Consider the following 12,167-nt stretch of genomic DNA (forward strand, 5'->3'; position numbering starts at 1 on the left):
CACCCCCCCACACCTTTATGTTGGAATGCCGAAACCCCAATTCCAACAGAATCGAGCTCACACAGTGAACAGAAACTTTCTATAGCCTGGGAGGTCTGGGGACAATGTGTCAGAGGCAGGCCTGCTGAGGCCGGACAGCTGGTCCCACACGGGGCGCCGACGCTCCCGGGGTCTGCAGGGGGACCCCCCACCCAGGCTGCCCCCGGGCAGGCCCAGTGTCTGGCGGCCGTCCACACCTATCCGCGGCACGGAAGGATGAAGCAGTGGGTAAAGTGACATTTTGGAGGAAGCTTGGAGCCTGGGCCATGCAGCGCATCCTCCAGACACGCAAGCGCCCCGGGCCAGAGCCACCAGGAGTCGGGGGCTGGCTCACCTTGCAGACCCGCGCTACCCGTGGGACCATCAGCTTGAAGACAAACTCGTACTCCACGGACACCTCGGTGAAGAAGAAGTAGACGCGGTCATCCCCGCCGTCCACGCCGTCTGGGCGCTCTCGCATCACGTCAGCAAAGACGAAGCTTGGCTCTGCAAGCGACAGACGTGCGTCGTCCCTCTGCGCACCCCCGGGGCACACGACGCAGAAGGGGGCGCGCGCCGTGTCCCCCCCAGGCCCAGGGTGCGGACGGTGCCTGAGACCATGCCTGTGAGAACGGGCAGCCAGCTCCCTGTCCCCGGGGACCCACCGAAGACACCGTGTGTGCTCACACAAGCCCCCAGCCCGCAGATCCAGGTGCCCCAGCCCACCCCACAGCGAGGAGCAGCCAGGGTCCCCCAGAGCCCCCGCGACTTCCAAGCCCACGAGAGCCCTGTGTGAGCAGTTGCAGGGCCCCGCTGTGTACACGCTGTCCCGAGGGGAGTGGCCCGGCCAGCCCAAGTCACCACCAGGCCCTCACGTCGCAAAGGGCAGGGACCACATCCGGCTTCAGGGAGGGCAAGGCGGCCCCGATGTACCACGGGCTCCGCGGGGAAGGACCCAGCCTGGGGCGCCGGCTGCGAGTCCTGGCCGCTCCGGAAGCTCCCCGTGTGGGGGCCGCCCCGAGCTGGGGGGATGCGAGGGCCCTCGGGGAGGCTCAGAGCCGCAGAGGAACACGGCAGCAGGGGCACCTGCCTCTTACCATTGAGCCACGGTATCGCATACTCCGTCCTCAGAGGGCTGTGGGATGAGTTTCGGGAGATGATGGGCTCGCTTCCCAGAAAGTTGTAGGATGTCCCGGAATACAGCTCCCCATCTTGAGCACCCCAGAGGACAGAGGAAAGGGGGTCAGCCGCAGCGCTCCCGTCACAGCGGGGCACAAGCCCCCCCCGCCCCAGGAGAGGGACAGACCACAGCCCTGCTCCTGGGCGCGCGTGGCCGCTTCCCGGGCCTTCTGCTGCATTTCCAAGACCAGGACAATCGTGCACTCCACGTGAAAGGTGCTTTTCGAGGGTCACCTGGGGTGCTAACACCAGGTGACCCCGCACCCGGGAGGTGACAGACTTAATGGTGGGTGCGCGGGGCTCCCGGCCTGAGGCTGCGGCTCCGCACGGACCTCCCTCCAGGAGCGTGGACAGCATGAACGAGAGGCATGTGATTTGCACGAACGACAAATCTAAAATAACCCCTTCCCACAAATCTGACTTGTGGCCCCGGACGGTGGCCGGTCACCCTTTTGCACAATGAGTTCAAAACAGTCATACAGAGGTCTACGGAGAGGCCCGCGTGCCTTCTGAGAGGACAGGGAACATGGAAGCAGACGGAGTCCCCGTGCGGGGGAGGGACCCGAGCCCGGCTGCGCGCTAACCTGGGGGCAGGACTCACCAACCATGACGGACGTGTAGCTCTGCGCTGGGTCAAAGGGGCACCTGCCCTTGCCATCTTCACTTCTCCCCAGAAATTTAAAGGATGTTAAATTCTGCAATTGAACGAGAAGAAAGAGTATCAGGAAATGTCTGAATTTCTATGCTTGCAGCGTCTGGGTGCTAAACCATTTCCCAGATGCGCTGTCTGGGGGAGGCGGGGGTGGGAGCAGGTGCACACAGCCACGCAAGTCCCAGGGCTGGACGTGGCACCTCGAGAGCCGCCAAGAGCTCGGAGCCTCAGATCCAGCTGACTTGGCTGTAAGACGCCCGCAGCTCCGGGGTCACAGGGCAGCCGGGGCAGACCTGGGGCGGGAGGCGCTCCGCCAGCAAGCGAATGCCGTGTGTGGGATTTCATACCAAAATGGAGGCATTTGAGGCGGTGGGGCCCAGACCACCCAAGAAACAGGTGCCTGGAGAAAAGCAGAATCTCCCCCTCATTCCACCCCATTCTGCACTCACACAGCAGGGCTGACCTCAGGCTTGGGCGTCCCTCCTGGCCAGACCAGGGAGCCCAAAACCCCGATGCATAAAGGGCGGGAAAGCTTTGTGCACGGACGCTGAAGCCGAGTTCGACGACAGGTGACACGGGGAAGGGCCCACGCAAGGACAGCTGAGAGGGGACGTCAGAGAAGAGACCCGTCCGCGGGACGCACGCTAGGGAAGGATGAGCAGCCGGGATGCAGCCGATGACAGCGCCACCTCCAGCCCTCCCCACCTGCAGAAGCTGAACACCACGCGGGCCGCAGGGAGTGGGTGCACGGCCAGGAGGGAGGGGAGCAGAGCGGACGTGGGGTGCTCGCGGGCCCGGAGAGGCCGTGGGCCCGCCTTCAGAGGGCAGACTCCCCGTCAGGCCAGGGATTGCAAGCCAGGGTGCGAATGGATCACGGGTCTAGGGAGGTTGGGGGACGTGTGAACGAGGGGTCGGCCCTGAGAAGAGCGGTCGATGGGGACGACTGCGCATCTTCTCAGGAACGACAGGCCTGGCTCGGCCGTGCAGGAGCGCGCCGCTCTTCCTAGCCCTCAGGGGCCGCGGGTCACAGGACAGCACTGCTGCTCCCAACCCTGCCATCGGCCTTTCTGTCAGCCCCAATGTTTTTATTAAAAATACTGGAAAAAATTACAGGTCCAGATTTAAATGGGATGCCCGAATCCCTTACCTAACAACTGACAGCCCCACGGGATCGGAGTCTACGCCCCAGAGCTCAAAGCCGATTGACCAGAGCTCAGCCAGCAGATCCCCGGATGTGCGGACGCTTCTAACACGACCTGGCACACTTTTCCCCGACACAGAAAGAGGCCAAGCCTCTCCGTGGGCTCAGACCACCGGGTCGACCAGGCCGCGTGTGCGCCCGCCCGAGGGATCTGTGCATGAACACGGTTTCCGCAGGCAAGTCCTTCATCGGCCCCTACTTAGCGCTGTCACTGACGTCTGACTCAAGGTTGGAGAATCTTCCTTAAATTCCCATTGCTTTGGGGTTTCAGCCCAGGAAGCTCTTCCACTTCCCCCTCCCCCGGCCGGTACTAAGTCAGGGGCGGTCACTGGAAGATGGGCTTGTCAATCCACAGGTGCACACTTGTCTCCTCTCTCTGTGGCCGTTCTACATGGTTCCACAGGTGCCTGAGCAAAAGGAGCTTCTCCCAGCAAGACACTGCTGTCACCGTGCTCTGTCCTTGCAGCTCCCTGTCGGCAAGGGGCTGGGAGGACAGGGTGGGGGCCCCTCTGCAAAGACCCTCATGCAGCACAAGGCAGGCCGGGGCCAGGAGGACCGATGCGGGTTGGAAGGGAGCTGCTCGCACACCGGCCGCTGCCCCTCGAAGGCGTGCGTTCCCAGCACCAGACCACATGGTGAGGCCCCCGAGCCCAGCAGCGGCCGCGGCGTCCCCACGAGGCCGGGCTGCCGTAAAGCAGTGCAGACAGGTGGCCTCCAGCCCTCGCGCCCACTCCTTCCAGCTCTGGAGCTCGGGTACCGGCTGGTCGGAGCATGGTGAGGGCCTGTTCCCTGGCCGGCAGGCAGCCCCCCGTCCTCTCGTTTGGAGAGAGCTCACAGGCCCCATCTCCGAACACCAATGCATGGGGGGCCTAGGGCTTCCCCACGTGGATTTGGGGGACACCAACACTCAGCCCATAGCACAGGTGAGCCCACAATGCGCCAGCAGGAGCAGAGCCCTGACTCGTCCATCAGACCTCCCACAAACACAAAACGTGGCAAGAAGGACGCGGGAGGCCAGACCACGGCATGCTGCTGCTGCGTGTGTCAACAGCCCACGTCCCAGAAGGTCCCCCCACTGCCGGCTCTGCGCCGTGGGCCACTGGCCCCGAGTCCTGCCCTGTCGTGCCCCCGGCGACACTGGGCTTCCGGGAGCCCGGCGAGTGGCCTGCGGCATCCCGAGGCGCCCCCGCCGCCGGCCGTTAGAAAACCCTACTGCCCTGCCGAGTGGGGAGCCCCGATGCTGCCCCGGAGGGGGTGCCGGCCTTACCAGGTGGTCACAGGACGGCTGGAACGCGTTGGTGCCGCACACGTAGAGGGCGTGGGCGCTGAGCGGCTGCAGCACGCGGATGTAGTTGAGACATTCAGTCTGCAAGGGAGAGACGCGTCATCAGCCGCCGGCCGGCTCCCGCTGGACGCCCTCCGCTACCCGAACTTCAGGGCGCGGCCCCCACTGTGCCTCCCTGCCACCCCCCCAGCACCTCGGCTAGCCCCCGTGTCACGTGCTCGCGTGGCCCTGCCCGGGCGGTGGGGCAGGTCCCGGAGCCAGCCTCCCCCCGCCCAGGACAAACCTCCGTCTGCGGCGTCCACAGGCCGGCTGTCAGGGGCCAGGACCTCACCCCCCACCCCCGGTCACTAATTCACCCTCAGCAAAGCCGCGCTGACCTCAGACCTTCCTGGACGCCCGCCACCGAAGGGACGCGTTCACTCTCCCTCGACACTCGGCACGTGCCTTGAGGCGGCCGGTGCGCGGCATCCCGCCTGCCATCCTCGTCCCCAGGGACCCCACCCCGCCCGCCCCAGTGTGCAGGGCTGGAAACAGCGCTTCTCCGGGGACAGGCTGGGCGAGGGGGGGGCCTGAGGCTGTGCGCACACGAGAAAACCAGACGCCACCAAAGAACACGCTATTTTAGGCTGAAATGAGCGTACTGGGATTATACGTGCTGTTGTCTGAAATTATCTCTGCTCAGGGAAGGTTTTTCTGTTTTTCTTCCCCCCAGGATTGTTTTTAACTGGTTGGCAGTAACTCATCCTCCCCATGTGAGCCGGGAGGGACCCTTGTCCACGTGGGGCTGCGCGAGCACTCGGCCTAATTTAGCTCTCAGACGACTCCCTGCAACACCAGTGATTACCACACAAAGCCTGCATTTTCCCATTTCCTAAAGCAACTTCGGATCTAGTGATTTCAGCAAAAATGTTTAACATTTTGCTAAAAAAAAAAAGTTCAGCAAGAACATTTTTTTCATTTTTAATGATTTTGAAATTAACCAACAGCTAAAATCTACCTTAACTCAGCTGTCCTGCCCTAATACCAAGGAAGATGGGGCTCTTACACTGGCAGACTCAGACACGGGCCGGGCACCCGATTGGGGCAGGGGGCCCAGCCAGTGGTGGGGTAACCTGAGCCCTGGAGGGGGAGGCGGAACCTCAGGCCAGCACTGCCCGCATGGCCAGCATGCCGAGGTGCCCAGTATCCCCTGGAGAAGGAGCAGATTCTCCAGGGATGATCACTGCCCCAAATTCAGAAATCCTACAGCAACCCCTCCAGGCTGTTGGGGTGCTGGGGGAGGCCTGAACCCTGCATTTCACACCTTTAGCTAACAGGCACCAGAAATGATTTTCTCTATCAAGTTTGAGCCCATCTGAATAAATTCAACTAAGTTAACCTTTACCAGAGTGTTTTTCAAGAGCCCCCCCCACCCCGCCATGGGCTCCTGCATTGAGAGACCCCGCCTCAGCATTTGGGCACAGAGGACAACCCCAGGACGGTTGTGACCACGTCACCAGGGGGTTCTGAGACCAGAAATTACCTGTCTTGACTTCCCTTTTTCGGCACATTTTGCTTTTTTATCTTCTGAGACCCTCCAGTATGCCTGTTAGGAGAAATGAGAGTCCGTTTCAGTGCATGTTCCCTGTTCAAAAGGGGATGCCGGCGTTAAAATGCACGGTTTACAAAGCACACGGTGCCCCATGGGGCACGGATACTCCCCCCCGACAGTCGAAGTGGGACTGCAAAGCCAGGCTCAGCCAGAGGACGTCGAGGTCCCGAGCAACTGGGGCTTCTAGAACATTCCGCCCGAGACCCCCACCGAAGCCAGCGGCGCCTGGCCTCCCGGATTCCCGTGGTTGGCTGCAAAACTAGCAGCCAACGCTAGAGTGCTAGCAGCGAGGTTTTCGATTATCAACCCGCTAGACCACAGGTACCCTCAAACGGCCACGTGGGTTCCTGCGACCGTCCGTGGACAGCAGGACCAGGTTCCTTTCAGTTTTCTGCTCCCCCCCCACGCGTCCTCCACGACCTGTGCTTCTGCTGCCTTCACGCCCCGTGACGTGCGATCAGAACGGGGCAGCCCGCGGGGGCCTCAGCCCTGCCCTCCAGAGGACCGGAAGCCACAGGCCACACCGCAAACAGCCCCCTGACTGCTGCCTCGCCTTCCCCAGGATGCCCGGTCTCCACGTGTGATGACCCACGATGGGCGCCCCGACAACCGGAGCCAGCCGCCGGAGCCCAGAGCTCGGGAAGCGCCCGGAGCTTCTCCACGGCGGCAGGCGATGCCCCGTGCACGCGGTCCCACGCTAAGCGTCCTGCACGCACTCGCTCCTTGCAAGGCCTGACCGGCACACGCATCACCAGCGGTGTGTTTCCAGAGACCGAAGTCCTCCTCAGAACACACAAAAGCAGAACCACGTCCCGCGGCCGAAGGCAGCTTCCCTCAGAAAGCAAAATGCCAGCGATTTCATCTCCGTCTACACAAAACACGTAAGGCCACGGGAGCATGAATGCAGACGGGCCCCTGGCCGTGCTCACTGGGCCCCGAGGGGACGTGGCACGCAGCAGCAGAGAGCAAAAAGCCAACCCCAACCCCTGGGCTCATGTCTGAGGACCCAGCGGTCGAGAGGCCTCCACCAGCCGGGAAGGGACCGGCTGAGCACCAGGCACGGCTCGGGCGGCGACGGAGCTTCCGACACTCCGATTCGCGACTCCGAGGTCATTCTGAAAATCCGAATAATCGGAACACCACTACCTCCCTCAGAGAGAAGGAGCTCATTAAAAACAGACAAACGAAGGCCAAGATTCCAGGTGCTGACCCCCCGACTTCCAAAGGAACTGGCCCCGGGGGACATGAACCCGCTTGCTGGTGGCTTCCTGCTCCCACGTGGAGGAGAGGCCGAGCTGGGGAGTCCCAGACGCAGCCGGGGCTGCACTGTGGGACCTGCCTCGGCGGAGGGGCCTGTCCGTCACCGAGGACGCGGGAGCGGCAGCGTTCCCAGCGAGGGGCCAGGGCGGCGGCGGGACACGGACACTTGCCGGGCAGAGTGGGCGGCTCCATGGATGGCCTGATTTCAACCGGATTCACGTCATTTATGACAGTCCGTGGAATCGGAACACCAACTATTTGATGACAGTTTTTGGATGTGACTGTGGTATTTTGGTTATTCTGACACAAAGGAGTCCTTTCCTTGAGGAAGGGGACACCCAGGGAACCCCTCACGGATGAAGAGCGTGTTTGGGACTTGCTTCGAAGCCCCCAGAGACAACGGAGCACCAGGACATGGGTGGAGGAGGGTGACCCCGGGCTGCAGGAGCCGACGGGGGCACAGGTCTCCTCGGCACCACTCCCTCGACTTGTGTGTGCTCGAGATTCTCCATAATGAAAAGATAAAAAATTCAAGAGGAAAGGACAGAGGCCCCTGGGTGAGTGGCCAGCGTGGGAGGACGAAGCTGCTCGGAAGCAGGGTGGGAAGGCGGCTTCGGGGTGACGGGCCCCTTGCTTGCTGGTGGGCGGGAGGCTGCTGGCCCGGCGTGCAGGATGGCGGTGGGGCCGGCCACGGCGTGAGCAGGCTGCACGGCCAGGAAAGCGCCCGATGCCCCAGGAGGGGTGGTGACCAGTGCAGACTGGAGGAGAGACGCCGGGAAGGTCTGCGGCCCACACGGCAGTCGAGAGGGAGCCCACGCCTTACCTCGTGCTGCTTCACGGAGATGTTGTGTGCACTCAGGGCAAACACGGCTTCCCGGGCACCCACATACAGGGTGGTCTTGTCTTCGCTGAGCAGCAACACTGAGTAGTTGAAGATGCCCGGCTCGTGAAACTTCTCCAGGTGCACCTCTGCGGAGGCAAGAGAGAACATCAGGCATTTCCCAGCCTGGACACACCGAGCACCCCGTCTTGCTGTAACACACCGTCATGTCGCCAGGGCTGTGCGTGGATCCCCTGCCCGAGGCCAGCACGCAGACCCGCTCAGACAGTCACTACGAGCATGCGACCCTGCAAGGCCCCCGAGCCACTGTGCTCGGCCAGTGCTGGGGCCCGGGGCCCTTTCTTGTTCCTCCAGCGGAGTTCCAAACCCTGCACTCAACGTGGTCTCCGAGGAGTGTGCCCTCCCAGGAGCGAGCGTGGCCTCCAAGCATGTGACCTCCCAGGCAACCCCAGGCTGCTGACCACTGTGCTTCCCGCGCTCTCGTGTACTTGTGTTTAATCTTAACACAGATTAAGTACATGAAGAATATAACTAAGCTTTTCTTATTCAGGAAAAAAAACATGATGTAGCTCAAAAGCTTTAAAAAAATCTAGTTCAGTAAATATATCCCTTAACTGAAGCATTTTTCAGGGAGAAGCACCACGAGCTTATAAACGAGAGAAACACTGATGTTTCCTCTCTTATGAGGAAATCGCATGGACAAGCAGGACAACGAGAATCGGGACAATCAGCAGTGACATGAACGGATTGGCACAGTTTCTCAAGGCCTGACCGTCCCAGCATCAGCACGAGCGGTCTGAACTTGGATTTCATGAACCACTGGTTTCACGTAAGGACTAGGTGTCCACACATTCTGCTGTCTGGATTTTCCCAAGCTGGAGACAGACGCGCAGAGGAAGGCTGTCCCGGCACGCACACGGCCAGGGACGCTGCACAAGACGGCTCAGCCCTGCGCGCAGCCCTCGCTCCACTCGCCGGGGAGCCCAGGGGTCTCAGGACACAGCTCCCAGCAGGGGAAATGGACAGAAACTACGGATGGCAAATGAGAGCCCTTGGCGGGAAGCCTGGCCACCTGTCATTAAATGTCCTCAAACAGGGGCACCTGGGTGACTCAGATGGTTAAGCGTCTGCCTTTGGCTCAGGTCATGATCCCAGGGTCCTGGGATCGAGCCCCACATCAGACTCTTTGCTTGGCGGGGAGCCTGCTTCTCCCTCTGCCTTTGCCTCTCTCTCTCTCTCTCTCTCTGACTCTCATGAATAAATTAAAAAAAAAAAATTAAAAAAAAAAATAAATGTCCTCAAACAGGGCATTTAGAGAGGTTCATGCCCGGGGAGCGCACCACACATCCTCAGGCTCTCCGGGGGCCCCAGCTTTAGAAACCTAACTGGCAGCCCCCGAACACGCCGGGCAAGTGTTCGTGTCACCCAGGCACCTGCCCGCCCGCAGGGGGCCGGAGAGCAGACCCAGCGCACACAGTGGAGCCCATGCGTCGACCGCGACAGCAAGGCTGCCCCGTACCTCTGTGCTCCCAGGTGATCCTGGGTTTGGGTGCAAACGCCACCGCCATCCCAAACAGCATGGCGAGGGCAGCAAGCAGCCCCCCGACAGGGGCGCGCATCCTCACGCGTGGGCGCCACACAGGGGGCTCGGGCAGCAAACGCTCGGCCTGGGGGCCGCGGTGGGTGTCCCGGCGGACGCTGCTCAGAGCCTGGGGGCTGTGACCGGCGGCACAGCCCGGAGCTGGTGGGCGGTGCGAACCCCGAGGACCCGCATTTCCCAGGCGCCGGGCGAGGTCACCGCCAACGTGGAAGGCCACCGGGTTCTTAAACTGTGTGCTTCCTTCTGGCTTCGCAAAGAAATTCTGGAAGTGAGAACAAAGGTTACAGGTCAGGATGCGTGTAGTAACACCCGCTTTCTATTCCGCGCTGTGCCCCGGGCTCTGTCTGCACAGGGGCGGGGGGTGGTGGGGGTGCAGCCCCATGCTGACACTGCGACCCAGTCACTAAGAGCGGAGTTCCAGGGCAGACGTGGGACCCCAGCCTGGGACGACCGCCCACCTGCCCCCTTGCCGGACACTCGTGGCCCGCAGTGGACCTTTGCAAAGGTGCAAACCAGGGACCCGGATCCCCCGCAGACCCTGGCTTCCCAGCTCCCGTAATGCTTGTCAGGGAGGTCAGCCGGGGCGAAAGACCAAGAGCACCACGTGCAGGCTGAGCCGTGTGCATGTGTGCACGCTCACACCGCACGTGTGGGAGCACGCACGTGCACACACACTCACACGACCTTGCCGTGCAGGACGGCTGACCTCCTGCCGCAGACAGGGCCACCCCCAACGCCCTGCGCCCCCAGCCGCACCCGAGAAGTCGCTGGGCCACAGAAAGCGCCATCAGGGGCTCTCGGGGTCCCTGGGGAGCAGCTCGTTGGAAGGACAGAGGGTGTGGGCTGGGGGTCTGCAGGTCTCCCAGCCCCTACGCTCTGCCCCACACGCCATCCACAGGGTGCCCTGCAGTGGGGGGCAGGACAGCCTCGCTGCAGACCGCTGAGGCAGGGCCCCGCCAGGACCCAGTGGGACTGTGACATGAATTTCTTCTGGCTTCTCAGGATGGGGCTGTAACCAAACAGCTGTGGGAGCAGAGGTAGGACCCTCATCCTTCCCAGACATGCTGCCCCCAGGGAGGCCCCACATGAGATCCACTGCCCGCCCCCCCACCAGGTTTCCTCTTCTGCAAAATGGTGGAGCAGCCTGCCTCCCGCCCTCAGAGCGGACCCTGCTCACCACCTTCTCTTCCTTCCATCCCATCAAGTCAACCCACCTGCAAGTCTCTCAGGCCAACAGGCCCCTGGGCCCCTCTCTGGAGCCTTCCCCCCACCCCCACCACCCCTCAGGGACGTCCAAGGGGCAGCCAGCTCCATACCCCCCCAAGAGTTCCCTCCTGCTCAGCCTCCGCAGGCCCCCACAACCGACCATACACCAGCCCCTGCTGCTTCCTGGCACCTCAGCCCAAACCAAACCTCCCAAGAGGGTTTGAGGGGAAGTTTTGACTTTCTGTTCACCTAGCCAAGCCACTACCTCCAGGAAGCCCTCCTGGGCTGCCTCCTCATCCTGCCCAGGAGGTCACCTCTCATGCCCCTGGAATCCCTGTCTGGCCCTAAAGCCCAGGACGTGGCATGGCTTGCCCTCCGCATCACTGTGGACTTAACGGGGTCTTCCTCGTCGTACCTTTGTCTGTTACGTCTGTGCCCAGGGCACCACATCTGCCCCACTCCACTTGGTAAAGAAAGGACTCGGCGGGGGGGGCCCGGGGGAGGGCTGAGATGTGGGCATGGCCAGGCCTCAGCTCCTTACCCCCCTTTCTTGTTGGGGCACCACTCTGCCCTTCCCCTCCCTGCCGAAGGTGTGCCGGCCAGGTCTGTTCACCCGGCGTCTGTCCTCATCCCAACGCCACTCTGTGGCCGTGAAGCCGGGGAGTGCCTCTCTCCGGGGACTGGTCACCTGCCCGGGGCCAGCACCTTGCTCCACGAACGGCCATCAGATGGGCATTCTTTTCAGGTTTGAGTTGTGCGGTCTCTGTCCCAGGTACTCAAGTCCACCGGGGGGCGCAAAGCAGCCCCAGAAATGCGTGAAGGGACGAGCACAGCTGGGCGCCAACACGACTATTTACAGAACCGGCCCTGGTCTGCAAGCCGAGTACTGTGCTGGGGACCCACGGGGACGGCCAGCCCAGACACTCGGCACCGCAGTGGGGGCAGGACTGGACGCTAAATGCAGAAGCAGATGCACCGGGAAGCGAGACCGGGAGGGACGGAGGGACGGACGGAGTGAGCTCACCGAGTGCTCACTCTCCAGGCAGTCGGCTCTCGGGAGGGCTCCCCGCGTGGGGCCGCGCAGGAGACCCTGCTCTCCCGCCCACAGCGCGGGAATGGGGCACGAGGTGGCTCCGGGAGCCCAGCCAGGGGAGGGCTCCAACTGCGCCGGGTCCCCGTGTGCCCCCTGGTGAAGCAGCCCCACGGTGCCCAGCGAGCACTAAGCACTCCTGCAGAAATCCTCCGCAGCTGCAGGACACCGAGGCCCCGGGGACGGGCTGTGTGCGCGGGCGATGCTGACAGCTCAGGGGTGCCGGGTGCCCCCGCCCCCCCCC

At 62.6% G+C, this 12,167-nt stretch overlaps 1 protein-coding gene across 4 annotated transcripts in view; it reads right to left on the reverse strand.

Moving 5' to 3' along the window:
• SEMA4D (semaphorin 4D) overlaps nt 1-12,167 on the reverse strand; it is a 56,049-nt gene that overhangs the window by 19,690 nt on the left and 24,192 nt on the right. For all 4 annotated transcript variants that reach the window (XM_081802735.1, XM_081802732.1, XM_081802734.1 and 1 more), the window contains exons 2-8: nt 9,547-9,889; nt 8,010-8,155; nt 5,858-5,920; nt 4,318-4,416; nt 1,799-1,892; nt 1,116-1,229; nt 374-525 (exon numbers count right to left, since the gene is read on the reverse strand). In XM_081802735.1, the coding sequence (XP_081658861.1) occupies nt 374-525; nt 1,116-1,229; nt 1,799-1,892; nt 4,318-4,416; nt 5,858-5,920; nt 8,010-8,155; nt 9,547-9,889 (1,011 nt within the window). The remainder of the gene's footprint in view (nt 1-373; nt 526-1,115; nt 1,230-1,798; nt 1,893-4,317; nt 4,417-5,857; nt 5,921-8,009; nt 8,156-9,546; nt 9,890-12,167) is intronic.

The sequence above is a fragment of the Leptonychotes weddellii genome, chromosome 14 (genome assembly GCF_054177405.1).
Source record: "Leptonychotes weddellii isolate Sample4059 chromosome 14, ASM5417740v2, whole genome shotgun sequence".
Taxonomy (NCBI): domain Eukaryota; kingdom Metazoa; phylum Chordata; class Mammalia; order Carnivora; family Phocidae; genus Leptonychotes; species Leptonychotes weddellii.